The following is a 22,326-nucleotide window of genomic DNA, read 5'->3' on the forward strand; positions in this document are numbered from 1 at the left end:
ATGGAGCTGTACTGGAAACAGCTGGCAGACTTTACCTTTATTTACCCAACAACAACTCTGCACCATGCTTTGAAAGCAAACTGCCAGCATGTTGATTACTTAATGCATCAGTGAACTAACAATGCCCTCCTCCAAATCCTGTGATCTCTTCAGCTGAACATTTAAGCAAACAGTGAGTGAACACAGTGTACCTGCGGGGTACAGTGTGCTGTTATGAAGCAGGATGCTATAGTAATTTCTGTCTTTCTTTCCCGGCTCCATGCTGAATGTACATTTCTACAGTGCTATTGTGCTAATGTAGAGTGATGTGGATTTTTTGATCAGAGCAAGGTGGCCATTGACCAATATATAAGATATCATGCTATTTAATTTAAATATATTAAATAATACATGCATAAAGATTTCTGCAAAGAAATTTATATTTATTTATCAGATTTTTTTAACTCCTTACTAGTCCTGTAAGTAATTAGAAATACATAATTTGAACTTTATAAAATCTAGATTTGATGATTGCTTTTTGGGACTTTTGAAGAAGCCATTCTTTTCTTTTCTGTGAACAATGATAATTATATGAAATTACAATTAATTAACATAAAACATAATTGAAAAATTGAATGAATAAAATGTTGTGCATTTCAGGACTGGGACCATTCACTCTGACCGTTCTCTTTCCACTGTTTTGCCTCCTCTGTCTCTCATTGGATGAGAGTATAGTGCTCTCTGATAGGCTGTGCCAGTCAGTGGGCGGGGCTGCGACTGGGTGGCGCTTGCTCAGGGTGCTGCTGTGTGATCTGTGCGTCTGTGTGTGAGTGTGTAAGTGAGTTGCAGTGCAGCTGCTTGAGTGGTAGTTACGCCTGCAGCTGTGAGCAATGTGTCGTAAAATAGTAGTTAACGACATAATCTTATATGTACTCTGTAAAGCTGTAGCAAGAGTGTCTCAGTGAATTGGACTGAAATGTTTATCTTCTATGTTTGCATTTGATGTATTTTTCCAGTTTTAAACAACTTCGGTTGTATTAGCGGCAAAGATTAGACACATTTAAGATTGTGACTATAGTGATATTAATAGTGCCTGTGGCAATCCCAAGTTTGTCAGAAATCTGTCTCACTTCTTTTGTGGTTCAGTGTAGATACATTTTATAGGAGATGTATTTTTGGTATTAATTTGAATTACTTCTGCATCTTCCTGTTGGGTAAACAGACTGTGCAGATACACTGATAACCTAGTCAACGGTTATTGCTGTTACTGGCTACATATCCTTTTCATTTATTTCAGCTTTGACTGTCAGTTGTGCCTGCAGCATGGATGAATTTCAGCCGGTGAGATGGGGATGGTTAGGAGAGACTGAGTGTCTGAAGATGTTTGAAAGAGTGCATTTCTAATAGTGTTTTAGTTAATCTATATAAAAAAGAGCATTTCCTGTAAGAAGCATCTTCAAATTACTGTTGGGCAGAAAAACAAAAAAAGTCATGATGACGAGGATGAATTAATGTCAGTTATCATGAAGCGTGACTGAAAATATAAAACGCTCTCACTTCCTGTTTTATAACATGACATCTAATTGTGGAGATGTGTTAAAAGTACATGTTTTCAAAATGGTCTTTAATGGTTAGTTCATTTAAAAATGAAAATTCTGTCATTATCATTCATTCACCCTCATGTCGCTGCATTCCTGTGTGAGCACAAAAGATTTTGAAGAACATTTTGGGGCCCAGTCATTTCACAAAATATCTTTTGTGTTTCACAGATGAAAACACGGGTTTGGAATGACCTGAGTAAATGTTGACATAATGTTTTCATTTTTAGGAGATTATATACAGTGGGTATAGAAAAGAATCACCCCCTTTAAAATAATAACATTTTGTTGCTTTGCAGCCTGAAATGAAGACGGACACAGTTTCTGTTTTATCCAACTGTATTTATTTATAACATCCAAGTTAAAGATGTAACACCAACATATCAGAAAAAACAAAAACAGAATCATAGAGTTGGAAAAAGGATCATCCCCCTCCTAAAAATGACTTGTAAACTCAATCAGGTGTAGCTAATCAGCTTCTCAAGGGCGGTTTCTCAATTCCAAGAATGCAAAGAACGGACTTGTGTTCTCATGGAGACCGGTCTTGCCAGGCTACCTTGAAAGAACAAACTCGGAAGGACACAAGAACACAGAAGGCATTTTTGTGAGAATTGAGATGCGCTGTGATCTGTCTGCTTAACTGACCATCCCAGCACTTTATAAGGAGCGATACACATTAAATAACACATAACATCACAAACTAATGCCATATTGAAACATTATTTCAGGTAATTATAGACATTATTTTATTTTTATATTAGTTAAATTATTCTTTTTATTTTACCACATGTAGCCTATTTGTGAAAATGATTATGCTTTATCACTTTATTAAAATTATGCAAAACAAAATAACAATGTTTACTTTCACAAGCCGTCGCGTATTTACAGGCTTGCTGTGTGTTTAAAAGCTTACAGGCTTCCATAGGTCATCCTCCCGCAGCGTTTTCTGGGATTTCTAATGGTTTGATTCCATCAAGTCTGCATTCGATGCATTCTCGATATCAAGAATGCATCTGGGCACTTTCATGTGTCCTCTGTACTTGCGTTCTAGAGTATTGGAATTGAACTTCGATGGTTAATAATGACGTAGAGCGAGAACACTAGGACGCAAGATCGCTTTAGAATGCATATTGAGAAACGGCCAATGGCACAAAAAGCCATTTGACTTTCAATTGTCATCAGCTGTGGTGATTTTGATTAGCTCAGCATGAAAAAAAGCTTTCCTGGAGCATTTCAGTACTTGGTAGTGCAGCTGAAGCAAACGATCAACTATGGGTGGCAAAAAAAGATTGCGAAGTGGTAATATTGGGATCAGGGCCGACTAAGCATTTTTTTTAACTGATCAGTATTGGCTCTCCTAAGCGCGATCCTTATTTTATGTCAGCTGTCATGTCGTACAGTTGGTGTTGGTATGAACCTTCCAGAAGGCCATAAATAAAAGAAGATGCTCAAATGTGCTTGCCTGACACGCGAGAGAACCAATGAGGTCTGTTCTAGTGCCTCACACATGTTCGAGCTTCCGTGTTTAACACATTTGATACACTTTTTAATGAATCACTCGAGTCATTTATCTACAGTTTACATTTATCTGCTGTCAGACTATCTCTAATATGTTGTAATGGGTTGTGTCTCGTGGGACTTGACTGACAGACCGGCATTCTGACACCGCAAGCTTCTTCTAACCTTATCTTACCTTAACCTTTTTTCCTCTTTTTGTTGCAATTATTCTGCATATTATACATATAAAATACAAGTTTATATCAGTAGTCCCATATTCATAATTGTGACAACACATTCTGATCACAATGTCTACTATAGTAATATGTTTACATTTATCAGTGTCTATAATTACTGTAGCAATTATTTTTATTCATAATATATATTATTTTTTAAATCTGAGCCCCTGTCCCTGAGAAACTCTCTGCACATCCTGTATAAATTGGGTTGATTTTAATAACTCTATAAATTGAATTTACTTGAAGTGTGCAACAAGCACAATGTTTCATTATCAGCAGATTAAATTAATCGGATCAGACCAGGGGCATAAGAAACCTGATCGGAACTTCCTTAATTTAAAGAGTGTGCTTTGTCCAATGTGAAACAGAAAATCATTCATCCACAGTATGATAAATGGTTTGAGATATTAAAATACATTGACTAGACCAGTGGTTCCCAACCTTTTGCCCAGACCCCCACCCCATGTCAAAGTGACATTAAATGCAACCCATAGGTGTAATTAAACAAAGCATGTGTAAAGCATGTTGCTTAAGCCCAGGGTTTAGGAATGTACAGTATGAAATGTCAGTTTATGGATACCTTGGATTAATTGTTAACCCCGGGGTAATCCCCATTTCTAACATAAGCTTGTTTTACTTCCTCAAATCTTCGAGCATGGACTAAAAAAATCCTAAAAAGCTGCATAAAGTTGTCCTCCTTAAACTAAGTTTAAGAGTTCATGAGTGTCTCCTAAGAGCATGACTTCCTGACTGCTGTTTTGAATGAGTGAATATTGACAGCAGCCGAGGGCCTGTCAGAGGACTGTTGCCTCCATTTACCCACGAGCAGCATCTGCCTCACGCAGGATCTCAGCCAGGCGGGTAAACACACTGCATTCTCATTAGCCTTTGCTCTGAGAGTGAGAGCGACAGCAAATGAGAGAGAAATGGAGAGGGTGTATATGGCATTGTTGTTCCCTAAGGTCCTTTTGTAGGTATGTCTAAGGCACAGGATAGAGGGCAGTATAGATCAGAATGGTTAGGAAGGTTTCTGCAGTTGCCGTGTCACATTCATCGTTTTTGGTGCCATTTGAGCATGTTGTATAAAACATTGCCTTTCTCTGTCATGTGTATTTGGCAGTTCTCTCTCCTGTAGTTGTCTCTTTACACTGAGTTTTGGTACATTTTTCCATCTGAGAAATTAAAATGTAAATAGTTTTTCATACTAAAGAGATGTGTTACTTCCCAAAATTGTATACTCATTGAGTTTATTCTTGAAATGCAGTGGCATAGTCTTGTTTTTTTATTTAAAAAGTGCCTGTTATGTTGCTGTTAGAAAAGTTTCAGTGACACTTGGACAGTTCCAAGTTTTAGTTCCTGTCGTGAGAGGTTTTGTAGTGACTTCAGGAAACATTGAAAGCTCAGTCCGTTATAACAGTGGGGAGGAAGTCAAGGCAAACAAAACATTTTTGCAAAAGTACTCACAGCCCCATCTTCAGCTACTTATCTGACAAACAAGAGTGACCCTCTGGCTGAAGTGTTAACCTCAGTTGGTTGCACTCTGAATGCTGGTAGTATTATAGTATTACTGCAGAATTTTAATTTGACTTTTGTAAGGGAGAAATAATGTGGGTTACTATCATCTTGTTCTGTACGTTTTTTTAAGCCACAGAGCCCCTTCTTTGAATATAAAATAATTAATAAATATTATAAATTGTGTAAAATATAATCTGGAAAACATTTACTTTCTACTCATCATTAAATTACTGGTAGATTTACATTGTCGTTCAAAAGTTTTAGGTTGGTAATTTTTTTTTTAATGTTTTTGAAAGTCTCATGTTCTTAAGCTATTTAATTTGATCAGAAATGCAGTGAAAATAGTAATATTGTGAAATGTTATTACAATTTAAAATGTTCTATTTGATTATGTTTTAAAATGTAACATTCTTGTTATGCAAAGTTGAATTATCATCACACAGTCTTCAGTGTCACAGGATCCTTCAGAAATCATTCTAATAATTTGATACTCAAGAAACATAATGTATCTGATCATTATCAGTGTTGAATATAGTTGTGCAAACCACAATGATTTTTATTTACTTATTTATTTTAAATCAGGATTCTTTGATGAATAGAAAGTTCATAATAACTGTTATCAATAGACCACTATATTCCATAACATTATAAATGTCTTCACTGTCACTTTTGCTAAATTAATTGCATTCTTGCTGAATAAAAGTATCAATTTCTTTAAAAAAAAATCTTGACCCCAAACTTTTTAATGGCAGTGTGTAAACCTGAAGAGAAACATAAAACTATGTCTGTCTATAGAATAAAATATTTGTGATTGGCATCATGACCAGTCTTCAGAAAGAACTCTTTATCAGAAAGAGCAAAATGAGTTGATCTTAATGTCATGTGAATCTCAAGAACTACATGTCCACATTCTTCCCATCTTTTCCAAAATACTCTATGAATCTGTAAAGTTCTCAAGAAAACCAGCACTTTTGCGAGCATAGATGCTTCTTTATCATGGAATTCCTGAGAGTGAGGGCAACCCATTGTGGCTTTTAAAGTTCATGAGCAGCTAAAATGATTAATGCCAGGAATGTGAATCTTTTTAAAGGGTCTGCATAGATTCACAGACCAAGTGTAAGGCATCTGAAGTGGGACTGCATTTCATGCATCTGAGGAGGGAGCAAACGTTCCTGAAACTGCTAATTTAGCTCTTCTTCTTTGAGTCTTTTTGTGGCCACACTGTGGGACATATAGGACAGACATGGAACATTGGGCATCTGTGGCTTGTGAGCTGCTGCCTGGTGTCAGTTCTGCACACCCTTATGAGTGTGCGAGTGTATGTGTCCTGCCACCCATATGGAGTGGAGCCACTATGTCTCATCTCTGTATGAGTGCGGTTTTTGTTCCTGTGGATGTTACCTATCATAACATTTACTCCACCCATGAGACTAATATTGATTTGAAATAAAAGATGCAACAATCAAAAGGTAGGGCTGGATATTGACAGAAGATTTCACAATTTTCTAATTTGATCCAAAAGCTCTTGATTTGACTTAGATTAAATTTTATTTGATTTATTTGTATATCACTAGGTCCATAGCTATTGAACCTGACCAATTTTTCCGTGTTGAAACATTGATTGAGGAGAGAAAAAAAAACAGTTTCTCTCTCAATGTCTATACAGTGGTAAACCCTTACTATAATACTATAATATTAAAAGTTGAAATGACCCAGTCCGAAATATTAAAATTCAGTTGTTATTTATTTCAATACATAATAAAAAATCAATACATTACAACTTTTTAATTACTTTAAGACATAATATGTATAAATTAGACATAATAACAAGGCAGTTTTGTTCAACTTTTTAATGACGTGATTAATTTTAATAATGTAGTTTTCCAACAATTCTGATTATGTGTTCTACAGTTTCTACAGCAGTGGTTCCCAACCCAGTTTTTCAACTCGCGGCCCATTGCCATAACCAAAAAATATATACATATGTTTGCGGGGCCCACTGCAAAAAAAATGAGTACTGAGCCCCTGCTATTGTTCTGGGTTAGCATCCTCTGTAAACTATACTTAGTACTCAGATCAGCTAGATTGTTAACTGTATTTATTGAATGAACTAGGGTTGTGCGATATGGACAAAAAAAACATATAAATCTTCTGAGAGCACAAAAATAACAACTCTATCGCAATTTCTTTGACATTAATTTTGCGATTTGATTCAACATGATTTTAATCACAGAGGTAAGTGTGCCATCTTTTTGTCAATTGACCACACACAGATAGGCAATTACAGTCAGTAGCATTACATAAATGCATTCCTAGGATGAATATTGTGAATCAGGTCGATTAATAGTTTTAATTATGTGATTATCAAGTAATTCTTGAGCTTTGGGATCTTAGTAAAATAAAGCACCAATTTGACTTTAATTTGAATTTGAATAATCAAATAAACAATTAATCTCTTGAACTTTGGGAAAAAGAGAAAAGACAGCTGCTGCTTCTCTCTGCTTTTGACTCAAGTACAGGAGGAGATTCTTACATTTCAACAGCCATGCGGTTGGTCTTCGCAATTTACCCCATGATGAAAAATGTCCTATTAGCTTGCTGACCGGAGTTGTATTAGCTGTAGTGGTAGTAAAAACAGCAGTTTTTCTCTTTATCTCTGGATCACTGTCTGAAATGCAAAGTGATTCTTGAGGCAATTCAGGCCAGTCTGCAGCAGGACTCTTCATATACTGTATTCTGAACCTCTCAGCCATCTTCCCTCATTCTTAAAAAAAACTAGACCTTTACACATCAGGAGGCGTCATCAGTGGGATTGGCTGCAGAGTTCACATAATGCCACTGAAACTTCTGTGACAGATTTCTGAAAGCTAAAATCTGTTGGCTACATATGTCTGGAATCTGCTAGTATCATTTAAGATGTATTTGAGGACTGATGTACTGTTCGTCCAAAATACTGAATCATCCAGAGTTAACTTTCGTTCTTCCTTCAATATTCTGTCAACTTTTGAAGCAAGAACTGCGGCTGCTAATTCAAGTATAGGGATAGTCATTCAGTGGGGCTACTCTTGCTTTACCAATCACAAAAACAACATGGACAGAACTGCTGTTGTCTACAAGATGTAGATAGCTAGCCATACCATAGCTGATTTCTATATATTTTCCCAAAGTTGTTGGGTATGAAGCATCTACTGAAGCTCAAATTCGAAAGTACTGTAGCTTGAGCTCCTTTAGCCACTTGTCCCATTTTTTTTGCAAAGGCTGCAGGAATTTCTTCATCCCATCCGTAATTCATCCAGCACGATTCTTGTCCAATTCTTTTAGCTGGCAGCATTACTAGAGCAAGTAATCCAAGTGGGTCATAAACTGACAAAATACCCCTTCTGGTAAATTGTTGTTGCTTCAAAGCTATTTTGAAGAGAAAGGACTCTGTATTCCAGTGAAGTGTCATTGCGCTGTTTAAAGGAAGTTCATCTCTGTGCAAGTCAAGATGTTTCACTTCTTTAGATCTCTTCTCATCAGGGATTGAGGCTAGTACAGTGGGGTTATTACTAACCCATTTGGTGAGCTTAAATCCACCATTAGCACATGCTACAGTGAGCTCCTGAACCAACATGACAGCTTATCTTTCATACGAGACAGACTCGAGGCAATCATCCACATTAAAGTTGTTGCAAATTGTGGAAAAACATTCTGTAACAGCTTTGCCTTCATTATCAGTTGGTGCAACTGTTTAAAGTTGGTGCAACTGGGGGAAGAAACAGCTCCAAAGAGATGTACAGTCATTCAGAACTCTTCCATTAGTTGACTGATATCACCATTAGGCCACCACAGGAATCCCAAAAAATTGAGGAATTCCTTTGGAACCTTAACTTGGTGAAACATACCCTAAATATCCCCCATCACAGCTATGGGTTCTTGGCGAAACCGGAGAATTACACCTGAGAGAGTATTCGTGAGATCCGGACCCTGCAACAACTCTGAATTTAGTGAAGTACCTTGAAATGAGGCGGCACAATCAAATACCACTCAGATTTTCTTTTTGCTTTTATGGTAAACTCCATGATGTGAAATGTACCATACTCTACCATCATCATCATAGCAGTTGAGCTCCTCTTCTGACACTTTCTCTGCATGACCTTTCTTTAGTATGTCACCAATAAAGTCTCTGTAATCTGATATGAATGTTTCATCCTTCTTAAATCTCTTAAGTATACTTAAGGCTCATTGTTCTGCAGTATTTTTGTTGTCAGGCAGGGTGAGTTCAGGTTTGGGAAACCGAAGGCATATTTGGTTATGACCATCTCGTTTAACAACAGAGTTGTTCACAATTTCCAAGAATCTCTGATTCTCAAAAGAAAGTTTGGGTTTCTCATTGTATGCGTGCTCTGGGAAGTCATTATTATACTTTTCTTCGAGTAATCCATCCAGTTTAGCCACTGAGATTCTGTTAGAAGACACAAGTGGTCATCCATGAACATCTGTGGATGAGTTACCATTTAGTGCCCCGTTAACTAGCCATCCTAAACACGTTTGGACTGCATAAGGACCATCCTTCTGGCTGTTAATAATCCTCAAGCATTCCATCGCTTTTGGGACATAGATCCCAGTTAACAGATCAACATCTGCTTTTATGGAACACAGTCAAACATCTTTCAGATACAGCCATTTCTTTATGTTCTTTGAGTGAACTTTGTGTGAAAGTTTCAGCGAATTCCTTGAAGTAGTCGCTGTCCAGCCTACTTACTTCCAAGCCACTCAACCGAAAGGTTATCATGGGCTTTTCCTGTCCCATTGTCTTGAGCAGGATTTCAATTCGTTTGCCAGGCATGTTTAATCGCCTCATTTATATCTCCAACTAGAATGTGGCGATTGACGATTTTTCTTTGGTTGACTATTCTGTTTTGATGCTTCAATAGAACAAATCGTGGTAACAGAACTTTTCCTGCAAGAAGATATCTTCAATCTCCACAAAAACTAGATACCAAGTCAGCAAAGTCAGACCTTCTATTAATGATCTTGAATCTCTCCAAAGACTGGATCAAGAAGAATATTAGCTTGTTTCTCAATGAAAGCTACCAAGTCAGCAAAGTCTGGCCTTCTTTGAATGCGTTCCAGAATTTCACCAGCTGTAGCGCTCGACTTTTCTCTTAGATTATAAGGAAGCTTAGAGACAATAATTTTTAAATTGGATGGTAAATTGAACTCTGCAAGATCTGCTGGATCTTGTGCTGCATTGCAACGTCTTCTAAGGTAGACTGCATAGCTATACAATGCTTTTCTATCATCAGAGCGAACGTTACCCCATTTCAGAGCTTTCGACGTATATGCACTAGCAAGCTTAAATTAATCTCCAAAATGGTCCTTAAAGGGATAGTTCACCCAAAAATGAAAATTCTGTCATTAATTACTGACCCTCAAGCCTTTCCAAACCCGTAAGACCTTCGTTCATCTTCAGAACACAAATTAAGATATTTTTTATGCATTCTGAGAGCTCTTTGACCCTCCTAAAATAGTCCATGTGACATCAGCAGTAAAATTCACCCTAATTTTACGGAGCTACAAGGATACTTTTTGTGTGCAAAGAAAATAAAAATAACAACTTTGTTCAACAATTCTTCTCCTCCTAATCCAGTCTGCTGTGGCTTGCCTCCATTTTGGAGAGTATTATGATGCATGCACGCACTTCGTGCTTCGTGTAAACAACACATGTGCATTGTGCTGCTGCTTACGTCAACACGGACATGCGTATGTGTAATTCGTTCGTTCTTGCATCAACCATTTGCATCAGCTTAAATCTTTGGCCCATATTAGACAACTTTGAACCATCTTGCAAGACTGCTTTCAATAGCCATCATCATCACCATCCTCAAAACATGTGCCATAAATCTTGCTTTAAACACTCTCAAGTTCAAAAATAGCCTTCAATTCACGTCATATCAGATCTTATAAGCTTAATCACACATCCATCGCAGCTCCACAGCCAGTATAATTCATAATAAACTTGCCGAATGGCTACCCGGCCACGGCACAGCACATTCAAACAGCGTCTTAATGAAGTCAGTTCCTTTGCTGAATAATCCATAGGTGCAGTACAGCAGGAGACATCCACATCAATAGCCAGCAAGTCGTGTCACAGATTTGGCGTGATCCGTGTCCACGTCTTTTTCAGACTTCAGTGTGGCGGCACATTTGTGATTAGCCGCTATCCATATAGGGGCGAACAACTGACGTGTAAGTGCATAGCATAGCTTCTTAATCATTTATTTTCACAAAACAACAGTTCATAAAATCAACAGTTGAACCGAAGCTTCACCGCTAATCATTAACACATACAGCCACATGAACACATGGTCTGAACATTGTCTCTGCTTCCCCCTACTAACTCCACCTACTTCTTTACCTGCACTAAATACGTAACTGCAATAATATAACCTTTTTGATTTCATCATAAGACATTGCCAAGAAAGTGTTCTTATTTCCTGTGCATGGATCCAGATAAGGGTCCACTTCCTGTCTTTGCGTCCCCTGCCAGAAGATTAGAGAGAAGTGAGGTCCACCTCTTCCTAATTCTCCAGTGAGGAATGTCTGAAGGTGTGTTCTCTGTCGGCACACGTGTGACTCCCAATTAGCCACCCCTGCTCACGTGCCCACATTGTGGTCAGGTGATTTATGTATGGTGAATAACATTTTGTCTGGCTGACAGGGATGATCAGATGGTGGTCGTTAGTAGGTCTGAGAGGTCCTGGCCCAAGGTGAATGGAACTATTCTGACCCGTCTGCTGCACGGTGCTCCGCACGGTGAACGATCTTCCACACCATCCACGCAGATGTGAGGATCTGTATGTGAGCGTGTGTGCCGACATGGTTTTCTAGCTTGAGCACTGCAGCTGGCTGCTGTAAATATTAGCTTTTCAAATGAACGTGGCCACCCTCAGATATTCAAAGGCAGAAATTGAGAAGCATGTTTTTTTATTTAGTTGTCTGGCACCCTTTTCTAAACCAGCAGCAGACAGCTTGGTTACGTTCAACAAACATACGGTAAGCAGTGCATTCAGCCTGCATCTTCTAGTGCTGGTGGTTTTGGACTGGGGTGAAGGGGTCTGTGAGACTGGTTTCAAAAGGGCATTGGGTTCAGCTCCATTACACATAAATATAAACAAATACTCACTGAAGAGATTCGAAAATAACAAGCTAATAAACCTAACCTCCCTATAAGCTGAAGCTATGCAGAACTTGAAACAGAATTGATTAGTCCACCTCTTGAGTCCTCGGGTTCGAGTTGTTCGTTCAGTTAATGCTATGCAGTCTGTACGGGAAACAGAATTGATTAGTTCACCTTTCGAGGCCTTGGGTTCGAGTTGTTCGTTCAGTTAATGCTATGCAGTCTGTACGGGAAACAGAATTGATTAGTTCACCTTTCGAGGCCTTGGGTTCGAGTGAATTCATTCATCTTGTGACAGCATAGGGCTATAATGCAGTCTGCACCAGAAAGAGAATTGATTAGTTCACCTCTCGATTTGGTTTGAGTCGTTCGTTCTTCACATGACCGCTTCCCGGCTCAGTATCTTACAACAAACACATTACATTAGTATATTATTAACATAACAATGTTTTTGAAAAACATACAATTACAAAACAAAAAATCATAAAAAAACGGTGACAAAAACTTGATTAAAAAATAACGTCATTTAAATAAACAAATATTCAAACATTTGTTTTTTATGAGCCCAAATATTCGAATACAATATTTTTGAAAATTGCCCCTCCCTAGTTATGATGACGTGAAAGTAGGGAAAATGTTCATGCATTTAAATATCTACTCGATGACACTGACACGTTAAAAACAAATTTGTAATATTGGCCATAATCAATTTAGTACCATTATTTTTTATTTTTTGATTCTGATTCAGTGATCCAGCCTTCACAAGTTTTGTAGAAGATGGACTTTACCATCACTGTATGGACCAACCAAAAGAAAAAACTAAAAACAAACAAAAACACAACACTGATACATTGTTTGGATCCTAAGGAATGAATGGTGCTAAGCTGAATGCTAGCATAGTGGCGGTGCGTGCTACAGTGATTGAGTGTACGGACTGAGATGGGAGAGGTACATATCAGCTCGTCTAAGTTGAGGGAAAAACAGTGGAATATGGAAAAATTGTGTCGTTTTCCTTTAATGGGGGAAAATCATATATACAATGTCTGCAAGTAAAAGCTGTTAATTTGTAGATGGGATAATAGCGTGACTAGAGTGGCTCTACAAGCGCGTTAGATTAGATTAGATTAGATTCAACTTTATTGTCACTGTGCAGAGTACAAATACAGAGCCAATGAAATGCAATTAGCATCTAACCAGAAGTGCAAATAACAGCATATATAAAATAAATATAGAATGTTTATATATACATCAAGCTTTATGACATATAGTGCAAGTTATGAGGTAGGAGGGCAGAGACCAGCTTAATGCAAATGACTATACATACAACACGGTGCAAAGAAAGTATAAACAGAAGATGCATTGTACAGTGAGTATAAAAAGAAGGTGCATTATACGGTGAGATACGTAAATAGCATACGTTTATATATAGCCAATGACCATAACAGTGCAAATGGCATCCGGAGGTAGAAATGTGCAAGGAAATGTGCAAAAAAATCAGAAATGTGCAAAACACAGGGAATAATAAGAACATTGTGAGTGAGGATAGCAGACAGGTTATTGTTCAGTTTTCACCACCCGCTGGAGGGCTTTCTGGTCCGAAACAGTGCAGTTGCCATACCACACTGTGCTGCAATTTGTGAGAATGCTTTGAATAGTGCAACGTTTAAAGTTCAGCAGGATGTTGGGGGACAGGTGAGCTTCCTTTAGTTTTCTAAGGAAGTAAAGGTGCTGTTGTGCCTTTTTAATCAGTATGGAGGTGTTGAGGGTCCAGGAAAGATCCTCAGAGAGATGGACACCAAGGAACTTGAAGCTCGCCACGTGCTCCACTTGCAAGCCCTATCAATGTAGATGGGAGTGTGGTCCTTCTTAGTCCACCGGTGGTCTACAATCAGCTCTTTGGTCTTTTGGGTGTTGAGTGCAAGGTTATTGTTGGCACCAGGGATGGGCGATATGGGCTTTAAATGCTATGTGCTGTTTGCTGGTTTATAGTCTGTGAGGGCATGGATGCCTGTCCACATGCGACGAGGGTCATTGTTTTTAAATCTGTCCTCAGTGCACAGTTTGTAGTTGTATTTATTTAGCAGATTGAATTCCCCTCTTCAGATTGGACCTGGATAAGCTGTAGGCATCACAGTCGCCAGATTTGAAAGCAACATCACGTGCCTTCAACAAGAGCTGTATTTCCTTGTTCATCCAGGGTTTCTGATTGGGGTACATTTTAATTGCTTTATGGGTGGTTACCTTGCCAACACATTCATTGATATGATGCAGGACAGAGGTGGTGTAGGTATTAACATCTGTGTGGGAGTCCAGTGTTTGTAAGCATCAGGGATGTTTGATTAGATCTAGAAACGACATGCCTGTCAACCCAAATTGTGCCTCAGCTGGCTGTAATGGACTTCTCCAGTGTAGACAGCATTACTGATTATAATATGAGCAATTTAGTTTATCAAGTGGTGCTGCTCATGTCTGCTGTGGACAAGGTGTTATGTCGAAGCTCTAATTGGAGGGTCGGAATGAAGAGGTGGAGGTTTGAGCTAGCTGAACTGCCATGCTCAAATGGGATATCCCAAATTACCCTTTCTCAACAGGAAGCTTATAAGGATTGAACGTTTGCAGCATACTAATCCAAACCAAAATGAATGCATTCAATAATAATGAAGTTAGAAAGAATGCATGAAGAATCACCACTCACAAAACGAGTGAGTGATGGATTCCATGTAGAGCACTAGAGTATTGCAGAGTGTGCTGGGCAGTTGTGTAAAGACATGAGTCAGGGCAGCTTTACAGTGTATTCAGTTCACACTGAAAGAATGAGTTTAATCTCTTCCTGTCGGGCACCGTGAAAGATGATGCTTGGCGCATCTTTGTAAGCCACTGTTCACTGTTATCAGTCTGTTTACTCTGCATTCATCTTATGAAAGTCTACCTGCATAAAAAAGCACTAATGAACTGCGAGTGAAAAACAAGTGCCTCTGCAGATCTGGTTCTCCCTCTCTCTCGCTGCTTTTTTAAAATCTCTTTCCTCTGGCCAGCTCAGTTCCACTAATTTTAATGTAGTTGTTAACAGCTTGCGGTGGAGCGGTTTGTGTGGCTTTGGTGTCTGTACGCTCACAAGCTGTTGGGTAGTGTCGGATCCGATGAATGAAGGATCGCAGACACAGTCAAATCCCTCTGGTGCAAAGTAGTGAATGAGGGACCTGCTCTCCCTTTACTACTCCATCTCTCTCTCTCTCTCTCTCTCTCTCTCTCTTTCTCCCCTGAGCATGTGTCATTGGATGGTTGCCAGCAACCGATGAGCTTGTGATTGGTTTAAAGGATTTCAGGAAATATTAGAATGGTGCCGAAAGACTTTGGTAATGAGTGAATGTGCAGAAACGCAATATACTTTTTGATTTATTAAAATACTGTGATATAACCGTCTTCAAAATGGTTATTACACAGTAGGTGGAAATTGGAAGTCGATAACATCTTATTTTCTTCATTTCATACTGAATACACTGTGTGTTTTCGTGTAGGTTATAGAAATACATTAACAATAGAGTTATCAATATTTTCTATTGAATTATACATTATGTTTTGATACATTATGTTACAAGGTTTTAGTGTGAATGGACATAACATAATTGATAACAGGCCGCATCACCCCGTGGCCGCATCACCACCTCGGGTGTGCATTATTTTTCTAATAATTCAATGGCCCAGAGTCAATAATTCCGCTTATTCTACGGTTGCCACACCTCAAGACATTGATCAGATGATATATTTCAAGGCATTTGTTTGGTTTTTGTACTTAAGAGCTACGGATTAATTTCTTCCACATCTCATCTAACACCTTCATTTAAGACCTAAATAATAAATAAGCCATTAAAAACACAGACAGAGAGAGAAGAGAGAGAGAGTGTATATTACCTCTCTGCACCTGTGTGTCTCTCAAAATACATTTACATCATAAAATAAAATAACAATTCGGCCAAGAGATACCTACAACTAATTCCGCCCAAAACTTCCCTGAAAAAAATTCACATCATTTGGCGAAGTGATATGGACATGTAATGCGGTCCAGAGCTGCCTGGAACTATGTTCGCTGTACATTTCCCTGAAAATAATTGACGACTTTTAGAACGTTCGTCAGCCAATCAGATTCAAGCATTCAACGCCCCATTGTATAATGATTAATAAACTATAAATAGTTACAATGTCATATGACTTGCTATGAAGACAGATTGGAGATACATGCAATTCTACAATAATATTTGATATCTCAACATGTATATATTTGCTCTGCATTTCAACCTAATGTTAAACATATTCCAAGGCATGTTTTTCACGTTTAACACAAAAATGAACAATATTTAATCATTTTTATCACAAAACGGCACTAAACAGCAGTTTATTTTTACTAAAACATTTTAAACTATTGTGAACTATTGTGGGTTCAAAATCATTGAATCAAAGTTTAGAATTGATTCACTGAAATTATTCAGTTATAACATTACTGTCTTAGTTATAAGTTGTGAGGTCTTTTTTTATGGAAAAGGCACTTTAAAGTTATAAGCATTACTATATTCACAACATTTCAAGAATATGGTTACTGTTTGTCATGTCACAACAAGTGGACAGCTCAAGTTATAGCTTGTCAACTACTGTAGACAACTGAAGTTGAGTGTTTTGTCTCACTCTGTTTCTTTGGGTTCTATTGGATCTGATCTAGAGGCAGTCTGTGTGTTTTAACACTGTAGCACCTCTGCTGAATACCGCTGCGCTTCTCTCTTTCACTTTCTTTTTTGTCTCACTGTTTCTCTCTCTTTCTTTTTGTGTTCCCAGGAGTCGGAAGATTCAGATCCGGAACATTCCTCCTCATCTCCAGTGGGAGGTGAGTGTCTAACTGCTCGGGCAGAGAGAACAGTGTGTGTGTGGTCAAGACTCTGTCTATCTCCGCTGTGCTGCAGCACTTCTTTCTCTAACTCTCGGTGCATTAGGGAAGCTCCGCCCATACACACAAGTACACTTCCTCTGCAGTCCATGAGAATCTGCCTGGAGAGAGTTCAGCACTGGTGACCCAATTGTAAATCCTAATGACATCATCACAGTGAGCGCTGGCCCACTTGCACGCTCTCACACACTTGTGCGTGTATTTGGACACTGTGCCCCTGTATTCTGCATTCGAGGGTCAAGTTTAGTGGTTCACTGTGTAAAAATCCATGTGTTCATTGAGTCTCATACCACATAAGCAGTATTGACATTTGCACACCAGTTTGAACCTTGAGCATGAACAGGCACTTGACACAAGCTTGGGCAGAACTGAAGTATCTCAGGCAGTGTCTCAAACAAAGCTATCAAATGATTTGAATTATGATGAATATACAGTATGTACACTTTTTGAACTTTAACAGCCTCAGGTGACTGAACTGTCGTTATATGATAAGCTACACTACCGTTCAAAAGGTTAGGGTCTATAAGATTTTTATTCTTTTTTTTTTTTAAGAAAGGGGGGATGGGAACACAAAAATATTAAGCAGCATATTAACTTTGATAATAGGAAGACATGTATCTTGAGAATGATTTCTTATGAAAGACTGGAGTAAATTAAACTTTATCATCACATAAAAAATTTTTTTTTTCTTAATATCAAAGTTTTTACTGCATTTTTTAATCAAATAAATACTAGACATTAGGGATATAAAATATGAGACATCTTTCAAAAAAATAAAAAAAACCTTACTGCCACCAAACTTTTGAATGGTAATGTATATATACATTGTGGTAGACAGAAAAATAATAGCATACAGAGTTTGATATTTGATGTAATAGTGAATATAATGGTGGCATTTTCATTTCAGGGTGAACTATTCATTTTATTTTCCAGCTCTTTCCAATCTTTATTTTCTGGTATTCAATCTAAAAACAGTTTATGAGATGTTTGGCTGTTTGTGTTTGTAACTGATTGTGCTCTTCTCATTGCAGGTTTTGGACAGCCTATTAGCACAGTATGGTACTGTAGAAAATGTGGAACAAGGTAAAGGAGTTGCATAGTCTATAAATTGACTATACTTGCATATAATTATATAGCACACTAAGCTTTGTTTTTTGTTTTTTTTTTCTGTTTGGGTAGTTGACATTTTAAGCAGTGCTTTAAGATATGACATGCTAAATTCCATCAAAAAAAAATTCAATTTCTTCAGTAATTTATATGTTTGCAGCTGGTATCAGCTGGATGCTCAATCACATTCATATTCATGTTATTAGTGAATTAACCATTTATAAAACAAATAGTCTTTTCTGTTGAGGACTTTGTCATACTGCACTTGTGCTGATATACCCTTTTGGATGAGTCTAAATTACTAACAGACTGTCCCAAATGAGAGAGAGTGTGAGAGGGAAGGCACACAGGCAGGGCGCTTGAGACTGAGTGTGAATGAGAGGAAGTCACAGACAGACAGTTCATGAGAGAGGGATGAACTCTGCTCTGGCTGAAATGAGCAGTGTGTGGATTGAAGTGGGAATGGCGAGGCTCCAGCTGTAATGTGTGTGTTTTCAGGGAGGTGCGGCATAGTATTAGAGAGGTAAATGTAGGCGCCTGTGGTCTCTCTCTCACTCACAGCTGAGACAGATTGCATTTATGCCTGGTTTAAACTTGCGTCTCCTGCAACCACTTGTGATTCGATGGAAGGGTCTTTGATTTAGTGACTAAATATTATTTTATCTGTGTTAACTTGATGTTGTTACAGTGGTGCTTGACATGACCTGTCATTGTATGCTGATATCAGACACAAACACCTGTTCATATTTCAGACAAAGACACTTACATTTTAGCAAACATGTCAGTGATATCCAGAATGAGAGTCCACTGTAAAGAAAAATGTTTCAAAAATGTACTTTAAAACACACGTGCCGAGTTCTTAGAAATATACTATTTGTATTTATGCTGGATACATATAGTTTTGAAAAACCTTTTTTTTGCGATTTCCAAGACAAGTTTACTTTTAAAAGTGTTTAAATGACTTTAAAACTGTCATGTGGTTTAACAGTCAATTCAAAATATTGATCTAACACCTTATATGTGAGTGACATTTTTGCAAATATCACTCACATATAAGGTGTTACATCAATATTTTTTTATTAATTGTTTATTAGAATTACTAGTTTTGGTGCGATACAGCTTAAAAGTTAAATTATTGGATAATTAGTCATTTTATATAACAATCAAATAATAATAAACTGTGAAGCAGTTTAAATATTTTTATAATGAATTTAAATATGTATGAAATAAAAGATTGTGCTAAAGTACTTAGAATTAATTTAATGAATAAAAGAATTACTAATCAGGTTTTTATTTCAAGAATTTTAAGCATTTTAATGAATTTTTCTTCATGATTGATCACCCTCACATTTTTGACTCCATTTCATAAAAAAAAATCATAATGAATTTTAGTTGAGAAATGAAATAAAAAAACATGCTCATTATAGAAAAGGTGTATTCAAGCTATTGTATGTAGGAATTGCATTTTTTAAATAAGTGAATAGATCCAGACTAAATTATTGAAATTACAGACTATAATAATAATTGTAACTCCAGCATGGTTTAGAAAACTAATCCCATTCAAATAGTGCTGTTGTGTGACATGTGCGCTGCATCTTACGAAATAAATATGATAATGTTGGCATGACGTAAGGGTCTTGCTACTTCTCGTCGTTCTTTCTCAGGGCTTATTGCGTGATGTGTCTACATTGGTGACACTCATTGGTTCTGAGATTGATCACTTGAGCTGTCTTATTACAAGGCTTTGTGGTTCTCTTCATGTGTGAAACTCTGGATTTCTGCCCAGCTGTCTCACTCAACTTCGTCCAGACAGACTGTCTGGTCCTCTCAGCACACAACTCCATCTAATCAATAAAAAGGCAGGCTCTCCTCTTAAAAATGCCATGCACATGCACATTGTCTATATGCAGTGGCTTCTGTCTGTAATCACTGAAATGACCCAAGAGGAATTCTTGTAATGTGGCACAACCTTCATTTAGTCCCATTTCACACTCTTCAGAGAATATAATACAGCTTGACCTTTAGAGGTCCGGATCTGTTCACAGGTGCTATAGTTAGCTGTTGGACCTGTATAGCTACATGAACTCTTGAAGTGGAGGTCTTTCCCTCATTGTGCGTGCATTTACATGATACACAGGGCTTTGATCTACGGACGTCAGGGTTGTTTTGTGCTTGTCCTGTGAAGTACACATCTGGCCATGGCACAGTAATCCTTCTTTTATATGCAGACACTGGGACGCACAAGTGGCTCTTCACAGCAGCACTAGTATAAAACTGGGTTTGTTTGTCTGTATGCACCTAATATAGAAGCATGCAGTCTCATGTTTATGAATATGACCGAGCTCCCTGTTTCTAACTCGTGTTTTCTCTCTGTATTCATTCACTTTCTTTTTGCAGTTAACACTGATACAGAAACAGCAGTGGTGAATGTGACATATTCAACAAAAGAAGAGGCTAAAATGTAAGAATCTAAGAATTAAGGTTCTGTTTTAGGAATGGACAGTGTGGCCACAATCATATGTAGACATTATGTTTTAACTGTAGTTATTTTGGCTCATTTTAATATTATTAATAATAGTCATTATTCTTTTCTGAAATTTAGAAATAATATAATTAATCTTTTCTATTACAATCATAGTATAAAGCACTTTTTTATTGTTGACTAAAATGTTGTTTTTGTTAATTAAAAAAAAAATAATATAAAATAAAAAATAAAACATAAAAATAAAATAAGTAAAAAATAAAAAAAATTAAAACTAAATAAAAAAAAAAATATTAAACTAATAAAAATAAAAGCATGTAGCAAAATGACTGACAAATTAAAATGAAAACTGAATATATAAAAAGCTGTCAAAATATTCTAAATACTATAATAGTAAATAAATAATATCAATATAACACTAGCATAAAATTTTATACTATTACTAAACTATATAAATATTTTTTTATATAATCTATATCAAAATTCAGTTTTTTCCCCCTGAATTTTTTTTTTCCCCAAAATGTTACAATAAATCACTCCCATTATAATTGGCAAAGTTTTCTGCATTGTACATGCCCTTCTTCAGAACCTCTCATGGTTGACATTTTTAACTGTCACTGGTTATACACCATCATACTGATTTATAAAATAGCAGTGCAAAACTCACTATCTGTACACTGTCATTATATTCCACTGATAATTGTCCCCCTCTGTGTCTTCAGAGCTGTAGAGAAGTTAACAGGACAGACGTTTGAGGATTACTCCTTTAAAGTGTCTTATATTTTGGATATGGATGCTGCTCCACCTCTGCCTGCGACCCGGAATCGTCGCAGTGGAAGGACAACACGGGAACAGGACTCGCAGCCCGGGACCTCTGGAGGCTACCTGGTGCCCCGACAGAAACAGCCAGACTTCCCCCTGCGTATGCTGGTGCCCACGCAGTTTGTGGGAGCCATCATTGGCAAGGAGGGGCTCACAATCAAAAACATCACCAAACAGACACAGTCTAAGTGAGTGAGAGAGTGAGATCCTTGCTGGTATTGAACAGACATCTGTGGTTGATAAGATTCTGAGGAATTCTTTCAGTGCACTGGAATTAATATGCATTTATTTTTATAATTTACATAATACATAATAAATTCATTAATTACAAATGTGATATACACTACCATTCAAAAGTCTGAATCAGTACGATATTTTGGAAATACTTTACAATAAATTTTTAACCACATTATTTAAAGGGATAGTTCACCCAGAAATGAAAATTTGATGTTTATCTGGTTACCCCCAGCCAATACAAAATTTACTTTACTTTTTCATTACAACACAAAACAAAATATTAAACTTAAGCTTCAGCAGTCTCACACTCTCATAATTAAAATCAATGGCAAAATCAAACGAAATCTAGGAGAGTAAAAAAAACATGCACAGACAAATCCAAATTAAACTCTGCGGCTCGTGACGATACATTGATGTGTAAAGACACAAAACGATCGGTCTGTGCAAACAACTGAACAGTATTTATATTGTTTTTTACCTCTGATTCACGCATTGTCCGAACTGTTAGAACTCCTAATTGAGATTGTAGATAGAGTGTCAATGGTCCATTTGAGAGATAGGTGGCGGTAATGCACTTATAAGTCTGCGATCTGCCATAAAGCAAGAAGATGAAGAAGATGCCTCACGTTACACATCAATTCAATCACAATAACAATAACACTAACAGTTCGGACACTGCGTGAATCAGAGGTAAAAAACTGTATAAATACTATTCAGTTTCTTGCACAGACCGATCGTTTTGTGTCTTTACA

At 37.3% G+C, this 22,326-nt stretch overlaps 1 protein-coding gene across 3 annotated transcripts in view; it reads left to right on the plus strand.

Moving 5' to 3' along the window:
• Window positions 1-22,326, plus strand: part of LOC109048587 (insulin-like growth factor 2 mRNA-binding protein 2) — a 58,586-nt gene that overhangs the window by 17,113 nt on the left and 19,147 nt on the right. For all 3 annotated transcript variants that reach the window (XM_042763461.1, XM_042763459.1, XM_042763462.1), the window contains exons 3-6: window positions 16,818-16,866; window positions 17,958-18,009; window positions 20,431-20,494; window positions 21,238-21,525. In XM_042763461.1, the coding sequence (XP_042619395.1) occupies window positions 16,818-16,866; window positions 17,958-18,009; window positions 20,431-20,494; window positions 21,238-21,525 (453 nt within the window). The remainder of the gene's footprint in view (window positions 1-16,817; window positions 16,867-17,957; window positions 18,010-20,430; window positions 20,495-21,237; window positions 21,526-22,326) is intronic.

The sequence above is a fragment of the Cyprinus carpio genome, chromosome A9 (genome assembly GCF_018340385.1).
Source record: "Cyprinus carpio isolate SPL01 chromosome A9, ASM1834038v1, whole genome shotgun sequence".
Lineage (NCBI taxonomy): Eukaryota > Metazoa > Chordata > Actinopteri > Cypriniformes > Cyprinidae > Cyprinus > Cyprinus carpio.